This window comes from Scyliorhinus canicula, chromosome 14 (genome assembly GCF_902713615.1).
Source record: "Scyliorhinus canicula chromosome 14, sScyCan1.1, whole genome shotgun sequence".
Lineage (NCBI taxonomy): Eukaryota > Metazoa > Chordata > Chondrichthyes > Carcharhiniformes > Scyliorhinidae > Scyliorhinus > Scyliorhinus canicula.
This window is the reverse complement of record NC_052159.1, coordinates 7,512,565-7,532,783: the sequence shown is the minus strand read 5'-3', so window position 1 is coordinate 7,532,783 and position 20,219 is coordinate 7,512,565. Positions and strand designations below refer to the sequence as shown.

General features: G+C 45.3%; 1 protein-coding gene across 1 annotated transcript in view; it reads left to right on the top strand.

Moving 5' to 3' along the window:
• The window catches only part of LOC119977535 (transmembrane protein 164-like), a 44,804-nt gene extending 34,173 nt beyond the window's left edge, over nucleotides 1-10,631 (top strand). The window contains exons 4-6 of the mRNA XM_038818581.1: nucleotides 2,259-2,337; nucleotides 5,019-5,119; nucleotides 10,184-10,631. Of these exons, the coding sequence (XP_038674509.1) occupies nucleotides 2,259-2,337; nucleotides 5,019-5,119; nucleotides 10,184-10,390 (387 nt within the window). The 3' untranslated portion in view covers nucleotides 10,391-10,631. The remainder of the gene's footprint in view (nucleotides 1-2,258; nucleotides 2,338-5,018; nucleotides 5,120-10,183) is intronic.
• The last annotated feature ends 9,588 nt before the right edge of the window (nucleotides 10,632-20,219 follow it).

The following is a 20,219-nucleotide window of genomic DNA, read 5'->3' as shown; positions in this document are numbered from 1 at the left end:
AGGAATAAATGTCATTGGCTGTCTCTACAATACTCTAATGCTGATGGGGGCTGCTGGTCATCTGAAACTTCACAGGAAGCTTGAATTGGCTGGAAAAATGGAACGATGATCCCAGGATCTCGAGTAGCTTGAGAATTGGCACCAAAATAAATCTTGGGTTTTGGGCGATACTGGAGTTTCCCAACACTTCCCTCTCACCTGTGGTCCAACAGGACCCTGTCAGTGATCCCATCATGAGGTTCATATGTAGAAGTGATGAGACGTGATGGAACAACTCCACGAGACGGATTTGAGTTTATCAATCAATCCCTATCCTCCCACCACCTTTCCCACACACACCCCGGGATTGGCCAATACGAGCGATGTAGAGAACGTCTGGATGTACCCTTGGAAACCATTGTTTATTTTTTATGATTAACACTGACTGACCCAATACAGAAAGCCTTGCATGAAATTAAATATCATCTATGAGTGAATTAGAAGCGAGTATTGCCAGTTTGGGCAATGCAGCATCGCGGCAATGATCTTGTGCACAGCAAGATGCCATAATTGCCACTAAATCGAATGACCAGTCAGTTTGTGTGTTTCCTTTTCTCTGTTGAGAGGGCATCAAGTCTCTTCAAATAACGCAACTGGAGCACGTGGACAAGCAGACAAACCCCATGTTTGATATGTCATGCGACGAATGGCATTGCCAACAATGCAGACATTACTCTCTCTCCTCCCAGAACTACCCTCTTGTCTCAGTCTAAAGCAGGAGCTATACTCTGGTCTGAGGGCTTGTTCTCATAAAATCTTAACCAAGAGGACAAGTGTTACCAAGCTGACATGAAGCCAATTTCCGATTGGAGACAGCAGCTTTCTGATGCTTAATAGCCGAGAACTTGGAGCCATGGAATGATACAGCACAGATGGAGGCCATTAAGTCCATTATGCCCACTGGGCTGCAGTTTCTGTATAGCCTTCTATTTCCCTTCAAATATTTATACATTTTCCTTTTGAAAGTTACTGTTGAGTTTCCTTCTCGCATCCTTTCAGGTAGCGCATCCCAGATCACATCTCCCCCTGTAGAAGAAACATTTCTTATTTCCCCCCTGGTTCTTTTTGCCATCATCCTTGTGGCCGACCATTTTGCTATTGTAAACAATTTCCCCTTATTCACTCTATCAAAACCCTTGATGATTTTGAACACGGGGTGGCATGGTAGCACCGTGGTTAGCACTGTTGCTTCACAGTGCCAGGGTCCCAGGTTTGATTACCGGCTTGGGTCACTGTCTGTGTGGAGTCTGCACGTTCTCCCTGTGTCTGCGTCGGTTTCCTCCGGGTGCTCCGCTTTCCTCCCACAAGTCCAGAAAGACGTGTTGTTCAGTGAATTGGACATTCTGAATTTGCTCTCTGTGTACCCGAACAGGCGCCGGAGTGTGGCGACTAGGGGATTTTCACAGGAGCTTCATTGAAGTGTTAATGTGAACCATGACAGTGTGACACTTAATGGCCCTTCGAAACACCCAAGGACAATTAAGGGATGAGCAATGCTCATCGGTTTCCTCCCACAAGTCCCGAAAGACGTGCTGTTAGGTGAATTGGACATTCTGAATTCTCCCCCTGTGTACCCGAACAGGAGCCGGAGTGTGGCAACTAGGGGATTTTCACCGTAACTCCATTGCAATTGCAGTGTTGATGTAAACCTATTTGTGACAATAAAGATTACTATTATTAAATCTCCCCATAGTCCCCTCTGCTCTAAGAACGCACCCAGCTTCTATAGTCTCTCTGCATCATGGATGTCCCTCATTTCTGACACCATTCTAATTAATCTCCTCTGCTCTATCACGAAGGGATCGTGCTGAAAAGCCGAACGTGTTACAGAAGTTTTTTAACTTGCTGAACAATCCGGAGTGCGCTCATGGCACACATTCATGCACAGGGGCCCGTTCTCGGCAAAGCAATGGAATATGTTCAGGCCTTTTACTTTCTTTTTGAATTACCCGGGAACTTGGAGAGCCTGTAGTTCCCCGCTGCTTTCTCCATGGCAACGCCTCAGCCATCCTGCCAATCAATGAGCACCCTTTTCTCCTATAGTATAAATTCTTGTGATCGTTTGAAATTCGGTATTCTTGCATTTGTCACGACGAGTGCAAAACGAAAAGCTTCAACAACATGTTTCTCTTTTCAGCAATATTCAAATTCAAGCGTTTTGTTCAGGTGTGTGTGTGTGTGTGTGATGTTTCTCAAACTTGTGTTGTCCTTGCTTGCAGCTTCCATTTGAAACAGAGGTGTATTACATTCAGCACATCCTCATGTATGTCGTTCCCCTCTACCTGCTCAACAAAGGTGGTGAGTATAACAGACCGGTTGTTTACTGACGCTGGAGAAAGAAAGATTTTTCATTAAGTGCCTTCTGCAACTTCAGGAAGTACCAAAGGATTTTACCGACAGTGTCGTTAGGGAGAGGTGGGGAACTTAAACTCCCAGCAAAACCCGCCTCGAATGGCACTTTGAAACCTTTCCGTTAGATCGTGCCGATAGTTTACAGAAAGTTGTTGACAGGTTAAGTGAGTGGGCAGAAAATTGGCAAATGGAATTCAATGTGGGAAAACGTGAGATTGTTCATTTTGGAGGAAAGAATGAGAAGGCAGATTATAGAAATGGAGAGAGATTGCAGAAAGCTGTAGCGTAAAGGGACTTGGGGGTCCTTGTTCACAACCCAGAAAGCTAGCAAACAGGTACAGAAGGCAACAGAGAAGGAAAGTGGAATGCTAACTTTTATTTCAAGGGGGTTGGAAGAGGTGTTGCTGCTACTCTACAACGTACCGGTGAGGTCACATTTCGAATACTTTGTACAGTCTTGGTCCCCTTATTTAAGGAAAGATATATTATCATCGGAGGCATTACAGAGGGAGTTTATTAGGATGATCCTGGGTATGAAGGGGCTGCCGTTTGAGGAAAGATTAAACGGGTTGGGTACTGTACTGAATTTACTTGAATTCTCCTCCGTATTCCAGTAATTCCTCAAGCTACAAATTACATGAGGATCCTTCCATTAGTTTTTGGTTAAGTTATTTTCACTCCCAATTTTCTTTAAAGACCTCACAACTCCGGATTCTTCAGCTACTTGTCCTGTCTTTCAACATGCAGATTGTTTTTTTTTTCCCCAATCTGCTCTTACAGCTTCTGTGGAGCTCTTCCCGTATGAACTATTCAAGCTGACTGTTTTCTGCCGCAGGGCACTGTGAGGATCACTGTGGCTTTCTTCCACTAGCTACAAGCTAAAGCAAATCGTCCACTTTTCCCTCACAAAACCCAAATAGAACTCTCTGTTTCTGTCAGAAAACACACACAGATTAAACAAAGGAATGTTCTGACCAAGACTCCACTCAGAATCACTAGCTCAATGGCCACATGGTTTGCTTTAGAATCTTCGAATTTACAGTGCAGAAGGAGGCTATTTGGCCCATCGAGTCTGCATCCGCCCTTGGAAAGAGCACCTTACTTAAGCCCACACCTCCACCCTATCCCCATAACCCATCAATCCCATCTCACCCTTTTTGGACACGAGGGCAATTCTGCATGGCCAATCCACCTAACCTGCAAATCTTTGGACTGTGGGAAGAAACCGGAGCACCCGGACGAAACCCACGCAGACGCAGGAAGAAAGTGGAGACATTGACCCAAGCCAGGAATTGAACCTGTGATCCTGGAGCTGTGAAGCAACAGTACTAACAACTTTGCTACTGTGCCGCCTTCTCTCTCTAAGATTATTACGTAACATAAGAAATAACAGAATGTAAACTAATTATTTTACCTTCAACACAACCCTTTCAATCTGCAACCCATGAGAATAATTTATATTTCTCATGGAAGTAATTAACCTCTCTCCATTCTCGGTTAATTACAAGTTTAGAGGTGGATTGTTCACTGCTCTAAGATTTTTTGGCACTATCGGCTCTGACCTTTCAGTGTAATAAACCCATGCTTTTTTTAAAGTTGCGTTTGCGTCAGGGTTAATTTTTTCTTTTAGCCAGTATCTCAACTAAATGCCCCCGTTCTTCTACAGCTAACCTCCAGATTTTTACAACAATATCAAAAAACCAATAGCTCACACATTTTCTAAACCAGTAAAAAGTCATCTGATGAATTGGATGAATTGACCCAAGTGCGGTCGAAGTTCCAGCACGTTGGGACTTTCGATCTAAAGAGAACAGTGATTTAAAACTGATCCGCAAAATAACATTTTTAATGTGGAAAATTGTCCTGAGATGTTTCACAAGGGTGTCATTTGGGGAGATGGAGGCGTAGTGGTAATGTCATTGGTAGTATTCCAGAGGCCCAGGGTAATGCTCCAGGGCTCATGGGTTCAAATCCCACCACAGCAACTGGTGGAACTTAAATTAAATTAATAAATCTGGAATTGAAGCTAGTCTCAGTGATGGTGAGCATGAAACTATTATCAACTGTTGTAAAAACCCATCTGGTTCACTGATGTCCTTGAGGGAAGGAAATCTGCCGTCCTTACCCGGTCTGGCCTACATGTGACTCCAGATCCACAGCAATCTGGTTGACACTCAACTGACCTCCGAAATGGCCGAACAAGGGACTCGGTTTGAGGACAATTGGGGATGGGCAACAGACGGTGGCTTTGCCAGCGTTACCCACATCCCATGGAAGAATAAAGAGAAAACAAATCTGACCACAATTTGCTACAAAACCCATGAGAGAAATATTGGTGCACGCGGCAACTGCTTGGTCAAATAGGTAGGATTTAAGGAGCATCTGAAAGGAGAAGACAGTGGTTTAGGGAGGAAATTCAGGAAGTTATGGGCTTAGCTGGCTGGAGCTACCAATAATGAAGTGAAGGAAACAGATCCTGCCTCCGAGGCCAGTGCTGGAGCACCACAGAAGTCTTTGAAGGTTGTAGAGTTGGAGCCGGGTGCAGAGATGAGTGGGTAAGGCCACAGACGTCGTGAAAGGTTAGGAGGCGTTTAATCAAAAACAATGACTTGCTCTCCATTTTCCAGGTGTATACAAACCCGAGCCTTTGGGAAACTTTTGGTGGCCGCTGCTGGCAACAGGTGTGCTATTTCTCTATCACTACACCATTCTTCAGGCCCTGGGACTGGTGAGTACATAGGTTAATTTCAGATGAGACATTTTCAATTGAGAAAGATTTACAAATGTCTTGGCCTAGGATGAGTTAGCCTTGTGTAGTGGCTCTTGGGAGGGAGAGGAAGCAACCTGAAACAAGGTGGCGGTAGAGTGTGACTGGGAGGAAGGAAAACAAGCAGAGGTGTAGGGGGCAATGAGGAAGGGAAGTGGAGCTGGCAAACTGGACATTGACTGGGTGGTGGGTGGATGTGCGATCCAGATTGAGGGGGAGGGGTGGGGGTTTATCAACGGCTGATTCAACCGTCTATGACTTTAACTTGTAACTAGGATGACCATTCCCACTCCTCCCAACTCCACATTTAGCTGAAGGTAACTCCAAAAGTGGCTTGCTTATTGGTGGTCCCTTTAATGGCCCCATGAAGACCTGAATGTGGCTTCTGCTGTGCTTCAACAGGTGGTGGGCCCTTTATTTGCGTCTGGCCTGAGTTGCCTCATTTGATGGCCTAGCCCAATGTGGCAGGTATTTCTGGCACAGGATTGAGGGCATTTTAGTTACATGGTTGGGTTGGAGAAGCTGGGCTTGCTCTCCTTGGAATGAAAGAGATTGGGGGGCGATCTGACAGAGACAAGGTAGAGAAAGAAAGTTTGTTCCCATTAGCTGACGTTACAAGGACTCGGGCGGACACGGATTCCTGGTTCGGGCAAGAGTGATGTGCTGAAGAACTTTTTACACAGCGAGTGATAATGAGCCGGAAGTCGCTGCCCACGAGAGGCATGGAAATGGAGACATTGAGTGATTTCAAAAGGAAATTGTTCGGACTCTCGAGTAGTAAACTTGTGGGACAATGGGGTTTGAGCAGGGTGGGTGGGAAATAGGAGTGACTGCACTGCTACAGAGAGCTGGCATGGACTCAATGGACTGAATGGCCTTTTTGTGCTATCATGATTCTGACTCTGAATTGGACTCTGGCACATATTTGGGCTGGTTTAGCTCACTGAGCTAAATCGCTGGCTTTTAAAGCAGACCAGCAGCACGGTTCAATTCCCGTACCAGCCTCCCTGGACAGGCGCCAGAATGTGGCGACTAGGGGCTTTTCACAGTAACTTCATTGAAGCCTACTCGTGACATTAAGTGATTTTCATTTTCATTTTCATTTTTTTTTCATTTTATGTCTGCAAAATGTCAGAACACTAGAGAGTTTTTTGACCATTACGCGTTGGTTCAAGTCAGTAGCATTCTGGGTCAACGGCGTGGGTCCAAGAGCCGGAAGAATAACATGTTCCAGGTTGAAGCTCCAATGCAGTGTGGAGGGAAGAGGTTAAAAACTAGTGAACCTGTCTCTCTGCAAACACCAGAAAACTAGTAGTTAGTCTGCAGCTCAACAATGAGATTTGTTAATTGTCAGGTTTAAAAATATCCTCCTTGTCAGAATATAATTCAGTTCAAGTTTCTTAAAATAGAAGATTAATTGCAGGAGGAATTGTGATACTAACCCCGCTTGCACCACAAAGATAAGACTCCAGCAAAGCTCACGGTATCAGGATCGGATTTAGAAAGGTCCGGAAATTTAGGGAGCCTCCACATCGAGAGCGAACTGGCCAGACACGGGTATCTAATTTCCACCTACCCTCCCATACTGCAGCTGTACAGGGCCTTGGTGAGACCACACCTGGAGTAGTGTGTGCAGTTCTGGTCTCCTGATCCAAGAAAGGATCTATTTCCCATAGAGGGAGTGCAGCGAAGGTTCACCAGGCTGATTCTTGGGGTGGCAGGTTTGTCATATGAGGAGAGATTGGGTCAACTGGGCCTGTATTCACTGGAGTTTAGAAGAACGAGAGGGGACCTCATTGAAAAGTCTGAAATTCTGACAGGGCGCGGGACAGAATGGATGCAGGGGTGTTGTTTCCTCTGGCTTGGGGGTGGGGGACGGGTGGAACAAGGGGTCACTGCGTCAGGATACAGGGTGGGCCATTTAGGTAAAAGCAAATTACTGCGGATGCTGGAATCTGAAACAAAAGTCAAAATGCTGGAAGATCTCAGCAAGTCTGGCAGCATCTGTAGGGAGAGAAAAGAGCGAACGTTTCGAGTCCGATGTCTCTTTGCCAAAAGCTCTTTTCTCTCCCTACAGATGCTGCCAGACTTGCTGAGATTTTCCAGCATTTTCCCTTTCGTGGGCCATTTAGGATTGGGATGAGGAGAAATGTCTTCACTCGGGAAGAGGTAAACCTGTGGAATTCTCTACCACAGAAGGCTATGGAGGCCAAGTCACTGAATATATTTAAGAAGGAAATAGTTTTCTAGACTCTGAAGGTGTCCTACGAGGAGAGCACAGGAGTATGGAGTTGAGATAGAGGATTAGCCATGATCATATTGAATGGTGGCGCAGGCTTGAAGGACCGAGTGGCCTACTCCGACTCCTATTTTCTATGATGGGTTTAATGCTGTTGAAAAAGCAAGGAGGATTGGATTGGATTTGTTTATTGTCATGTGTACCGAGGTACAGTGAAAAGTATTTTTCTGCGAGCAGCTCAACAGATCATTCAGCACATGGAAGAAAAGGGAATTAAACAAAATTCAAGAAAATATATGAGAATACATAATAGGGCAGCACAAGATATACAATGTAAGGGTCAGGTAGAGCAAAAAGGAAGGTCAGGGATAGGGTAAAAAGCAGGGGAGATTAAATGACAAAGATGTAAAGAAACAAAAGGCAAAAAGAGTGGTTGTAAATAAACAGCGCCTTGGCCGGGAGTAGGTGCTAATAGCAGAATAAAGATCAGTGTGGTCTGAAAGCAAAAACATGAGAACAAGATACAGACTGGCATTGGGAGGGTGTGGAGGGAAATTCAAAATGAAGGATAGAATTCGGAGTCCGTTGTTGAAAACACAATGCTGACCCCAGAAGGAGGCCTTGAGGTGAGGTGCTGTTCCTCCAGCTTGCATTGGGCTTGACTGGAACATTGCCGCAGGCCGAGGAGAGGGATGTCAGTGTGTGAGAGCAAGGTGGTGAATTGAAATGGTCAGCAACTGGAACGCCAGGGCCTACATATTCGGAAAGGTGTTCCGCAAGGTGGCCACACAGTCAACGTTTTGTCTCCCCAGTGAAGAGGAGATCGTGCTGGGAGCAGCAAACACTGTAAACAAAATTGTAACCATTACAAGTCAATCACTGTTTCAGCTGGAAGGGGTGTTTTGGGACTTTGGATGGTGAGAAAGGAGGAGGTAACGGATCAGGTCTTACACCTGCTATGACTTAATGCTGTAGGAATGGGATTGAGGGTGATAGAGGAGTGGGCCAGGGTACTCGGAGGAACAGTCCCTTTCTGAATGTTGACTGGGAGGGGAAGATGTGTTTTGTGGTGGCATTATGCTGGAGTTGGTAAGAATAGAGGGAAAATGGAGTTAACGTACCATGTTATTTTTTTTTCTATTTTTTATTCAAGGCATTTTCATGTAAACAAACAAAAGCAGAAGAACAACCAACAACATTATAAACAACCCACCTCAAACGCCACCCACTTATTCACTAACACCGCCACCCCCCTCGTCTTCATTTCAGTCCCGAATGAAATATCTGCCTCACCCATTCCCCAACCTCGACTGGTCCCCTATCTTCAAATACGTCTCCTGCAAAAAGGCCACCTCCGCCTTCAGACGCCAAGTGCGCGAACACATGTGACCGTTTGACCGGCCCATTCAGCCCCCTCGCGTTCCACATGACCAGCCTGGCCGGGAGGCTCCCATCGCGTTCCACATGACCAGCCTGGCCGGGAGGCTCCCATCGCGTTCCACATGACCAGCCTGGCCGGGAGGCTCCCCACCCTCATGGAAGCATTTTGGCCATAAATGTAATGAGTTGTGAGATAAGCTCTCGGGAAAGGTCAATGAAATAGGCAGTATAAACATGTTAAACAAGCATTGGATTTGTTTCTGGAGAGGAGGACTGACTGGTTAGGTTGCTGTAATATACACCCGAGATCTTGGGCCAAATTACCTCTCTCGAAGACTTCATAAAACTGCTTACAAATACTGAATACATAATGCTTGCCTAAATTCCAGCAAGAATCATGGCATCTTTCATCACATAGAAGAGGTTGTTTAGCTGTTAAAACCCCTGTCAGATCTTTGAAGGAACTATCCAATTACTTCCAATGCCCTGGTCTTTGCAGCCCAGTAAATTTCAGTTATTCATGTTATAATACAACTCCCCTTTTGAAAGCTATTATTAAATGTACTAAAATGCAGCAAGACCTGAACAATATTCAACTTATTTTTAGCTAGTTTATTCCACAACAGCAAAACAACCGCCCCCACAAGTCAGGAGTGTGATGGAATACTCTCCACTTGCCTGGATGGGTGCAGCTCCAACACCACTCAAAGCTCGACACCATCCAGGCCAAAGCAACCCATTTGATTGGCACCCCTTCCACAAATATTCAATCCCTCCACCGCTGGCGAACACTGGCAGCCGTGTGTGGTGCGAATGTTAGTTGCCACTTGTCAGCCCGAGCCTGGATAATGTTTAGGTCTTGCTTCATTTTGGATATGGACTGCTTCAACTAACTGTCCAGTACCGGTGTGGACAACTTTTCCTTTGTTCTATCAAACCCGTTCATCATTTTGAACTCTTCTATCAAATCTCCTGTTGGCCTTCTCCACTCCCAAGGAAAACAATTCGAGCTTCTCCAGTCTCTCCACATAACACAACTCCCTCATCCCTGATACCATTCAAGTAAATCTCCTCCGCACCTTCTCCAGGGCCTTGGTATCTTTGTCCTGAAGTGAGGAGGCCAGAATTGGACACCATTCTCCAACCTAAGCCTAACTCACTATTTATAAGGGTCCCGCACAACTGCCTTACTTTTTGTACCCTGTTCCTAAAGGATCCCACATGCTGTGTCTTGAGCAGCTTTTTCAACTCTTCCCACCAAGATTCAAAGATCATGTACATCCTACCTCTGGTTACTTGGTCCCTCTCCCTTTTAAAATTATTCGGTTCGGTTTCTGTACCCTCTCCTTCCAAAATGAGACACCACATTAATCAAGGAACCTTATTTTTATTTGTCATTTCTGTAGATCACTGCCGTGAATTTGAATAGCATGCTCTGTCCTGCTGTCTCAGACCCCTTCCATGGACCCTTCTATCGGATGTGGGCATCTGTTCACCAAACCGCGCTGCTGCTGGTACATGGCAAGCTGCTCATTCTCCTCTCTCGCATCACGTCTCTGCTGACCCGTGACGTTTCCAACGTTCTGCAGCAACCTTTACAGAAAATGGACTGAGTGGGGTCTCTCTGGAAGAGTTGGCTCGGTTGATGCAGGTTCAGGACGTCCGGAGATTAGAGGAATGAGGCCGCGGAGAAGGTTGCCCGAAGTAAATGATGGAAGAGGCTTCCCGTAGAAACGGGAAAAGAGTGACGAGAATTCAGCGTCCCCAGCCACGACTTTGGTGGAATGTTGTTGTGGGGTGTCTGCAGTTTTCATGCTGTGTCCATGGGCCAAAAAAAAATCAACAAAAAAAAAAAGCTCAAAGTTGGATTTTAGATTCCTGCCCTTCTGGCGTCAGCCGTGCAACACAATAATTTGGGCAAAACTCATTGCAAAATCAACCTCGATGAACTGGTCCAAATTACTGAAAGCCATTTTCCCCGTCTGGCTCCTGTTTTCTTAACTCTCAAATGGCCATTGTTCCAGGGGAGGACCAAGAGAATGCTTCACTGAATCTCCTCAAAATGCAGCAGCATTGACATTAATGACTAGGGATTGTTAATGATTGTTGCCAATCGTTCAAAATGGTGCCAACTTGTCCATCGAACTGCATCATACGAGTCCCAAAGTCTTAACGATGAAGCAGAGAAGGAAAGGAAGCAGATCTTGCCCTACGATCTCCCTGCCCTCCGATCTCCACGCCCTCGTTGGATGCCCTGCCCCCATGTGTCCAAAGATCTGCAGGTAGTTAATCGACCTGTTTCACCGCATGAAGACCCACGGCAGACACTCGCAACCCTGAGTAGACGCCATCCTCCAATCGAGGGACAGCCGATGTTGACTGTGAGCAACATCTTGAAGATGGGGATACAAGCGGAGTGAGTGCCGGGCGCGATGAATCCAAAGTTTCAAGTGAACGAGAGAACCTAACCAATGACGATATGAACGTGTCTCGGTCGTCATTGTGGGAGGTGGCACCGAAATGGGCTTGTGGCAACACTGTCCCTGTCGATGAAATGCTTGTGTGTGAGGACAACTAAAAATCTGATGGCTTGTGTCATGTTGTTCACTAGCCGAGAGGGGTGAGGTCATGCAGACCCTGGAGAGGATGTCGGGAGACAAATAAGCTTCCTGTTCCGAGGGATGGGCGGAGGGATAGTTTTCATCTCATATTTTGGCTAATTGTTTTTCCGGAGTTGGTCTTTGTCCAGGAAGTTCAGAAGATATTATCAAAGGAAATTATTTCAGCCAGTTATGACATCGGGCAGCACAATCAGAATTGACTGATGATCACCCAGCCCAAAATGCAGATCAGACCAGCATGGTGAAAGCTTTCTGTTTGTGCTCTCTGATTTGATTTGATTTATTGTCACATGTACTGAAGTATAGTGAAAAGTATTGTTCTGCGGCCGAGGGAACACGAGTACGTAAATAGTAGACAAAAAGAAATAAACGACAGTACATCAACAAATGGTACATCGACAAACAGTGTTTGATTACAGTGCGGAACAAGGGGCCAAACAAAGCAAATACATGAGCAAGAGCAGCATAGGGCGTCGTGAATAGTGTTCTTGCAGGGAACAGATCAGTCCGAGGGGGAGTCGTTGAGGAGCCTTGTAGCTGTGGGGAAGAAGCTGTTCCTATGTCTGGATGTGCAGGCCTTCAGACTTCTGTATCTTCTGCCTGATGGAAGTGTCTGGAAGAGGGCAAATCCTGGGTGTGAGGGGTCTCTGATAATGCTGTCTGCCTTCCTGAGGCAGCAGGAGGTGTAGACAGAATCAATGCGAGGATGGCAAGATTATGGTTGGGCTGAGTTCACGACACTCTGCAGTTTCTTGCGATATTGGACCGAGCAATTGCCATACCAAGCTGTGATGCAGCCGGATAGGATGCTCTCTATCGCACATCTGTAGAAGTTTGAGAGAGTCGATGCAGACATGCCGAATTTCTTTAGCTTCCGTAGAAAGTAGAGACGTGTTTGACTTTCCTGACTGTTGCATCAACGTGAGTGGGCAAGGACAGACTGTTGGTGATGGTGACCCCCCCCCCCCCCCCCCGGGGAGCGTTATAAAACAAATGATGAGAGGCTGAGCCACATATTCGATCAGGTGACCAAAGGCTTGGTCAGAGACATGTGGGAGGCACGATAGCACTGGTTAGCACTGTTGGTTCACAGCGCCAGGGTCCCAGGTTTGATTCCCAGCTTGGGTCATTGTCGGTGCGGAGTCTGCACCTTCTCCTTGTGTCTGTGTGGCTTTCCTCCCACAAGTCCCGAAAGACGTGCTTGTTGGGTGAATTGGACATTCTGAATTCTCCCTCTGTGTACCTGAACAGGCGCCGGAGTGTGGCAACTAGGGGATTTTCACAGTAACTGGAAGTCTACTTGTGACACTGATAAAAATTATTATATAGGTTTTAAAAATTGTCTTCAAGGAGAAAAACGAGGTTGAGGGGCTGAGATGAAGGAAGGGAATTCCAGAACTAGAGGCCGAGGGAACTGAAGGTTTGACCACTTTGGCATGACTTACCAAAGGGAAACCTGAATTCAGCAGGGCAATTTGAACTTGATGCTGTGTTCAAACTGACCCCAATTTGACTGTTGCCAGGACCTTCTCGCACAATGTGGAGGCCATAAATTAACAGAATAGCAATACTTCTGAAGGGTGGATATGGTGTTTAGGTTTCATGATGTAAAGACTTGTAAAATCCCCTGATCTTTGAAGAAGAAATTTGAGGCTGAAGTTGTTAATTGAGAGTGTTAATAAAAAAACCTTCTGCTGGAATGTTGTGATTAACAGGCCACCTGGCGTAGTTTAGAAAAGAATTACCATTTGATTGTGCAGTTTTAATAGAGTTCTTTGACTGTTTGAAAGAGCTATTGTATAATGTATGCTTGGCTGAGTTTCAAAAGTGACAATTATTTCAACAGGGAGTCCTGAGTTCATAGTTTAAAGAGGTTATTAAAGCATTAGCTGTTTTTATGGGGTCTGAATAGAAGTTTGGCTTCATAAAAGATTAACCACTTGAGATTTAAAAGAGGATATGGGGTAGAGGGCCTAACACCTGGAATAACTCCTTGCGAACCACGGCAAGCTTTCTGACTAGCCTGCCTCAACATTTGTCTCCCCTGTGACCACCCAGGTCCTGTTTTCTGGGGTCAATGGGCCAAGTCTATCCTTCCCCTGTCTTTCCAGAGTGAAAATTGGATCTAACTGGGTCCTTGAAATAAAGGTGGGTCTGTCAGGTTGACAAGTTCCCCGATGCCTCAGAAGTGAAAATTCAGCCCAGAAAATCATAACAGAACAGAAGGAGGCCATTTGGCCCATCAAGTCCATGCTTTGCAAAGTTGACCGAGGCATCGACAGCCGCATGCGACAAAATGCAGTTTGTATGAAGGCAAAAGTGTTCAAAATGCTTGTGGCAATGATATCACCGCCCTGTTTGATTTTGTGGTGGCTAGCTTATATTGTTGCTGTCTACTTCTCCCTTCCCCACAAGTGGAAACATTCTGTCTACCCTGCTGAAACATTTCATCATTCTAGAAACCTCTATTGGGTCATCCCTCAGCCTTGTTTTTGCAGCCTTGTTTTGATCCTTTCCCGATTGTTATAGCCTCACATTTCTCATGTCATCAATGTAAACACTCACGGCACCTTCTCCAGTGATTCCATGTCCCTTTTATAATATGGCAACCAGAACTTTACGCGTGCTCCCAAGTGGTCGGATAAGTGATAACTTGGGGTCTAACCACATGGCTGAGTACTTTTCGGGGATTTCGGCTCGTTCCAGTCCCTGTGACGTTATGCTGTGGTCCAGATTCTGTGCTCGACCACCCGCATTGGTGGAGTTTCGCAAGCTTGATCCTCAACTCGGGAGTGCTATTGTTGGGTCACATGGCACTCGAATGTTTTTGATGCTGCCGGACATTGACACTCACCCAGGAGCTAATTCTTATAGAGCAGAGCAGAGGGCAGCATGAGTGGAATGGGCTGATCCTGATGAAGGATGGGTAACATTAGTCCACTGTTGTATAACCATTTAACATGATCTTTTTAACTCCATGCTGTCTCCTATCCAAAGAGGCTTTAAACCCCATTTATTTTAAATGGGTTATCAATTAAAGAGTTTGGATATTTGTACTTCAGGGGAATTATCAAAAGAATAGTAATACTGGTTTTCTTTGTAAAATTGTGAGTGCTGAATAATGTTTTTTTTGTAATGAATGTACAGCTGCAATACAATAAAATTATCATTCTATTGCATGATTTTTAAAAATTATTTCATGGAATGTGGGCATCGCTGGCTAGGTTTCATTTATTGCCCATCCCTAATTTGCTCCTTGAGAAAGTGTTGGCTAGCTGCCTTTTTTTAAATGTTATTTTATTCCAAATTTATCCGAACAGTACGAAACATAAAGAATCCGGGAAACACACTCCCCAACTCAGTTTTACAGTCTGTACAAATTTTCCCCCTTTTCACCCCACTTCTCCCTCACCCCCCGCCCCCCCGCAACGAACAACTCCTCTAACACGGACACAAACAGTCCCCACCATGCCTCAAAGGCCTCCCCTGAACCCCTCAGTTCAAACTTAATTTTCTCCAGCTGGAGGAAGTCGTATAGATTCCCCCCAACCAGGCCGCCACCCCCAGAGGCCTATTCTAATGCCGTTCCAGTAAAATCTTCACCGGGACACCAGAGAGACTAAAGCCATGACGTCAGCCTTCCTCCCCTCCCTAGCTCCGGCTTTTCCTACAACCCAAAAATCGCCACCATTGGGTCCGGACTGACCTCGCCCCCACAATCTTTGCGAACGTCCCAAACACCCCTGCCCAGTACCCCTCCGACATCTCGCACCTCCAGAACATATGCACCTGATTCGCTGGTCTTCTCACAATCGTCTGCCACACCCTGGAAGAGCCCACTTACCCTCGCCCATGCCATGTGCACCCTGTGCCACCTTAAACTGTATCAAACACATCCTCGCACACAAGGTCTAATTCACTTTACTCCATGTCTCACTCCACACTCCCCAACCTATCTCCTCTCCTACAAAACAATAAGATGTGGAACGAGTAGCGTTGGAGACAATCCCTTACTTTATAAAACTCAAATAGGATGTAAATGATTGAGAAATGTATGAGCTTAACCTGACAATATATGGACTGATGGACTTTATTACTGACCTTCCATTTTTATTATGCACATTAAGGAGACCTGCATTTTACAACATGTAATTACTTGTACACTGAACTTTCATTATTGTGCAACCCAAGTATGTTTGAATTATGATCACTTGTTTTATTTGTATCGCAATTCAGCTCCTGCCAGTACGATTTTTCAGTAAAAATCTGACTCTGGGTTTAAACAGCTGAAGGGATGGCCTTGAACTCTCTCTCACTTTCCTGTTCTCTAACCGCACCCCACCAACGAACAAATCAAACCGTGAAGCTGAAAAATTCTCTAAACAAAATACAGGAAAAAAATCTGGAAAAGGAAAATCGTCGACAATATGCAGTCAAACAAATACTGCAAAGCAGCTTGTATAAGGGTTAAATAATTGAAAAGGTAAAGGGATGTGAGAGTTTATAGCTCATGGTCTCAAACCCCCAGGGCGGCACGGTGGTTAGCACTGTTGCTTCATAGCTCTAGGGTCCTAGGTTCGATTTCTGGCTTGGGTCTCTATCTGTGTGGAGTCTGCACCTTCTCCCCATGTCTAGGTAGGTTTCCTCCCACAGTCCAAAGATGTGCAGCTTAGGTTGATTGGCCATGCTAAATTGCCCCTTTGGGTCCAAGAAGTTGAGGTGGGGTTATTGGGATAGGGTGGAGGTGTGGGCTGCGGTAGGGTGCTCGTTCCAAGGGCTGGTGCAGACTCAATGGGCTGAATGGCCTGTAGATTCTATGAAGAAGTTAATGGGCTGAATGGCCTGTAGATTCTATGAAGAAGTTATGTTAGAGGTGTGTATAGACCTCTAGTTGGACTGCATCCGGAGTAACGGCATTCAGTTCTGGGCATATATCTCGGGGATGAGATGTTGCCCTTAAAGTGGCTGCATTGCAAATTCTGCAGAATGATACAAAGGCCAAAAGGGGCCTCTCATCAGGAAAAGGTAAACAGACTAGTGTTGAATTCTCTTAAATATAGACCATTAAGTGGGTGCTGCAAAATGAGATGATTCCACATTATGATGGTGTAGATAGAGAGAAAGTAATTCCACTGATGGAGGGCAGGAGGGGGTTGTTCCAGAGAAAGGAGACCGCACCATAACTTTTTCATTCAATACTGCTGGACAGGAAGCGGCTGTGGATCGTTGTCTGCTATCATAGATCTGTTCCTGTGTGAGTAGTGACGGAATATTCTCCAGTTACCTGGAATGGTGCAGCTTCAATAACCCTCAATACTTGACACCATCTAGCCCGTTTGATCGGAATTCCATCCAAGAAGCATTCAGTCCCTCCATCACCGACGCAGTGGCAATGGTGTGTACCATCCACAAGATGCATTGCGACACTTCACTAAGGTTCCTGAGGCAACACTTTTCAAACCAGTGACATTAACCCGTATACGGCCAAGGGCAGCAGACACATGGGAACATCACCGCCTTCAGGTTCTCCTCCAAACCCCCCACTATCTTGACTTGGAACTCTATCGCCGTTGCTTTGCTATTGCTGGGTCAACCCCTGAACAGCACAAGGCTCCAGCTTTGTCATTTCTATTGGTTGGAATTTACGTTTTAACAGGTACAATGAGGGTCAGTTTCTACCACACTGAAGTCTCGATTGTTATTGCCCACAATTCGGTCTTGCCAAGAGAGGGCAGACCAAACCCAGATCGGGTAACTGGGTTTATGAAACACGTTCACTCTGTCCGCAAGCACGACCTCAATCTTCCGGTTGCTTGCCGTTTCAATTCATATTTTGCTCTCCGTTCTGTCCTCAGACCAATAGGAAATGGAGGAACAACACCTCGACTTCCGATTAGGCACGTTACAGTCCTCAGCACTCAACACTGAACTCTGTCCTCCATTGTGATCCCCCCTCCCCCCAGTCTGTATCTTGTTCACCTGTCTATGTTTTCAGACAGCGCTGAACCTTTTTCTACTATTAACATATTCTGCTATTTAGCTTCCGTACACTGCTGATCTTTAACCTGCTACTGTATTAAAACCTACTTTAGTCTTTACTACATCGTCACCACTGCCTTTGTCTTGTGTTTCACGACATCCTTGTCACTTTGTTTCTCCTGATCTCCAACCTATCCCATATCTTTTGTTTTGCTCCACGTGCCCCACACCCCTTTGTCAACAGCATAAAATACATCACATTTCCACCTTTCTCCAGTTTTGAAGGCATCATGGATTCGGAATGTCAATGTTGAAGCTGTTTCTCTCTCCACAGGTGCTGTCAGGCCTGCTGGATCTTTCCTGCTGTTATCTCGATTGTTACTTTCTGGCTTTGGGGCTCAATACCATTAATTACAAATCCCAGGATTCCAAATGTTTTATTACCTGCTTTGTTAGCTTGCCATTTAAACTGTTAGAGTCCTTCCTCTTAATTTCCCTTTGTTCCCTTTTCTTTGGTTCTATTTTATTATTTTTTAGTCTATGGACTCATAATCGGAATTTGCCTTTAAGCAGTGGACTTCAGCCAGGGCAGCCTGCTGGTCAGTACAGTGTGTTCCATGATTTGGGTTTTTTTGGAGAGGAGAAAACAGTCGGCGCGGAAGGAATCTTAAGAAGCAGCTTTGAGGGAGGTCGGTTCAATTGGCTGGCTTTGCAACCTGTGGGTTGGCCAGGGACAGTGTTCTGACTGACAACAGTCCGTTATGGTTCCTGCGGGATGCTTCGGAGGGATCTGGGCAAAGTGATTACACCTTGAACGAAGAAGCTCTCTCTCTCTCTTTGCAGAAGTGTAGGACTGTTTTATCATTCTAAAACCATTCAGTGCCTGGCATATCTTTACTATAGAGTTGAAATGACCTTGAATCTGGAGAGAAAGTAGGTGGTCTTGCCAGAGAACCCTTTCGAGCTTATAAAGAAGCATAGAAACGAAAGTTTGAACTCCTGAAAGACTTTAACTGAAAACCATCATAGTGCATCTGAGATTTTTTATCCTTTTTAATTCATCATAATTATTTTTTCTTCCCTCTCCACCACCCTTTCCCTCTAAGTTTTGTGTGTGTATATATATATTATATGGAGAGAGAGAAAGAGTGGGATGAGTTGGAAATGGGAGGTTTGGGAAAGGAGTATTAGGTAGTTACATTTTTGTCAGTTTAATTATATTACTATTCAATAATAAAAGGTTATTGGTGTTAAAGTTACAAACCTGGTAACTGCAGTTTATTGGGGCTCAACCAAGCTCCTCGGGTATTTTAAAATACCATCTCATTTCACTTGTGCTATGACTCACATAGATGATTTGGAGTTGGGGACCAAGGGCAATGTGTCCAAGTTTGCAGACGACACTAAGGTGAGTGGTAAAGCAAAACGTGCAGAGGATACTGAAAGTCTGCAGAGGGATTTGGATAGGTTAAGTGAATGGGCTAGGGTCTGGCAGATGGAATACAATGGTGACAAATGTGAGGTTACCCATTTTGGTAGGAATAACAGCAAAAGGGATTATTAGTTAAATGGTACAATATTAAAGTATGCTGCTGTGCAGAGAGACCTGTGTGTGCTAGTGCATGAGTCGCAAAAAGTTGGTTTACAGGTGCAACAGGTGATTAAGAAGGCAAATGGAATTTTGTCCTTCATTGTTAGAGGGATGGAGTTTAAGACTAGGGAGGTTATGCTGCAATTGTATAAGGTGTTAGTGAGGCATTGGAGTATTGTGTTCAGTTTTGGTCTCCTTACCTGAGAAAGGATGTACTGGCACAGGAGGATATGCAGAGGAGATTCACTAGGTTAATCCCAGACCTGAAGGGGTTGGATTACGAGAGGTTGAGCAGACTGGGACTGTACTCGTTAGAATTTAGAAGGATGAGGGGGGATCTTATAGAAACATATAAAATTATAAAGGGGATAGGATAGATGCGGGCAGGTTGTTTCTACTGGCGGGCGAAAGCAGAACTAGGAGGCATAGCCTCAAAATAAGGGGAAGTAGATTTAGGACTGAGTTTAGGAGGAACTTCTTCACCCAAAGGGTTGTAAATCTATGGAATTCCTTGCCCAGTGAAGCAGCTGAGGCTCCTTCATTAAATGTTTTTAAGGTAAAGATAGATAGTTTTTTGAAGAATTAAGGGTTATGGTGTTCAGGCTCGAGGGGCCAGATGGCCTACTCCTGCTCTGGGCCAAGTGGGGCTGGATTTGACCGCGCACTGGCCCAGAGGACAGTGAGAAAATTGAAAATAGGTGCAGGAGGAGGCCATTGGGCCCCTTCGAGCCTTCCCCACTATTCATTATGTTCATGGTTGATCATCCAGTTCTGTGATCTGTTCCCGCCTTCTCTCTCACATCCTTTATCCCTTTTGCCCCATGAGCTATATCTAACTCCTGGAAAACATACACGTTTTGCCTTTCTGTGGTAGCGAAATCCATAGGCGGACCACTCTCTTGGTGAAGAGAATTCTCATCTCAGTCTTAAATGGTTTACCCACTATCCTTGGACTGTGACCCCTGATTCTGGACTCCCCCATAATTAGGAACATCCTTCCTGCACCTACCCTGTCTAGTCCTGTTAGAATTTGATCGATTTCAATGAGATTCTCCCCCTCCCCCCCGTCCCCTTAATTATTTTAAACTCCGGCAAATATGTCCTGTCACCTTGGAAGATTTCCAAGTCTGTCTCACTTTTGCACTCACAATTGGATTATTTTTAAGGGCTTCCTGCTTTGACTGTAGCACGTGCGACACTGTGTTTCTATCCACCAGACTGTTGGCCAACTACAGTCAGCAATATCCACAA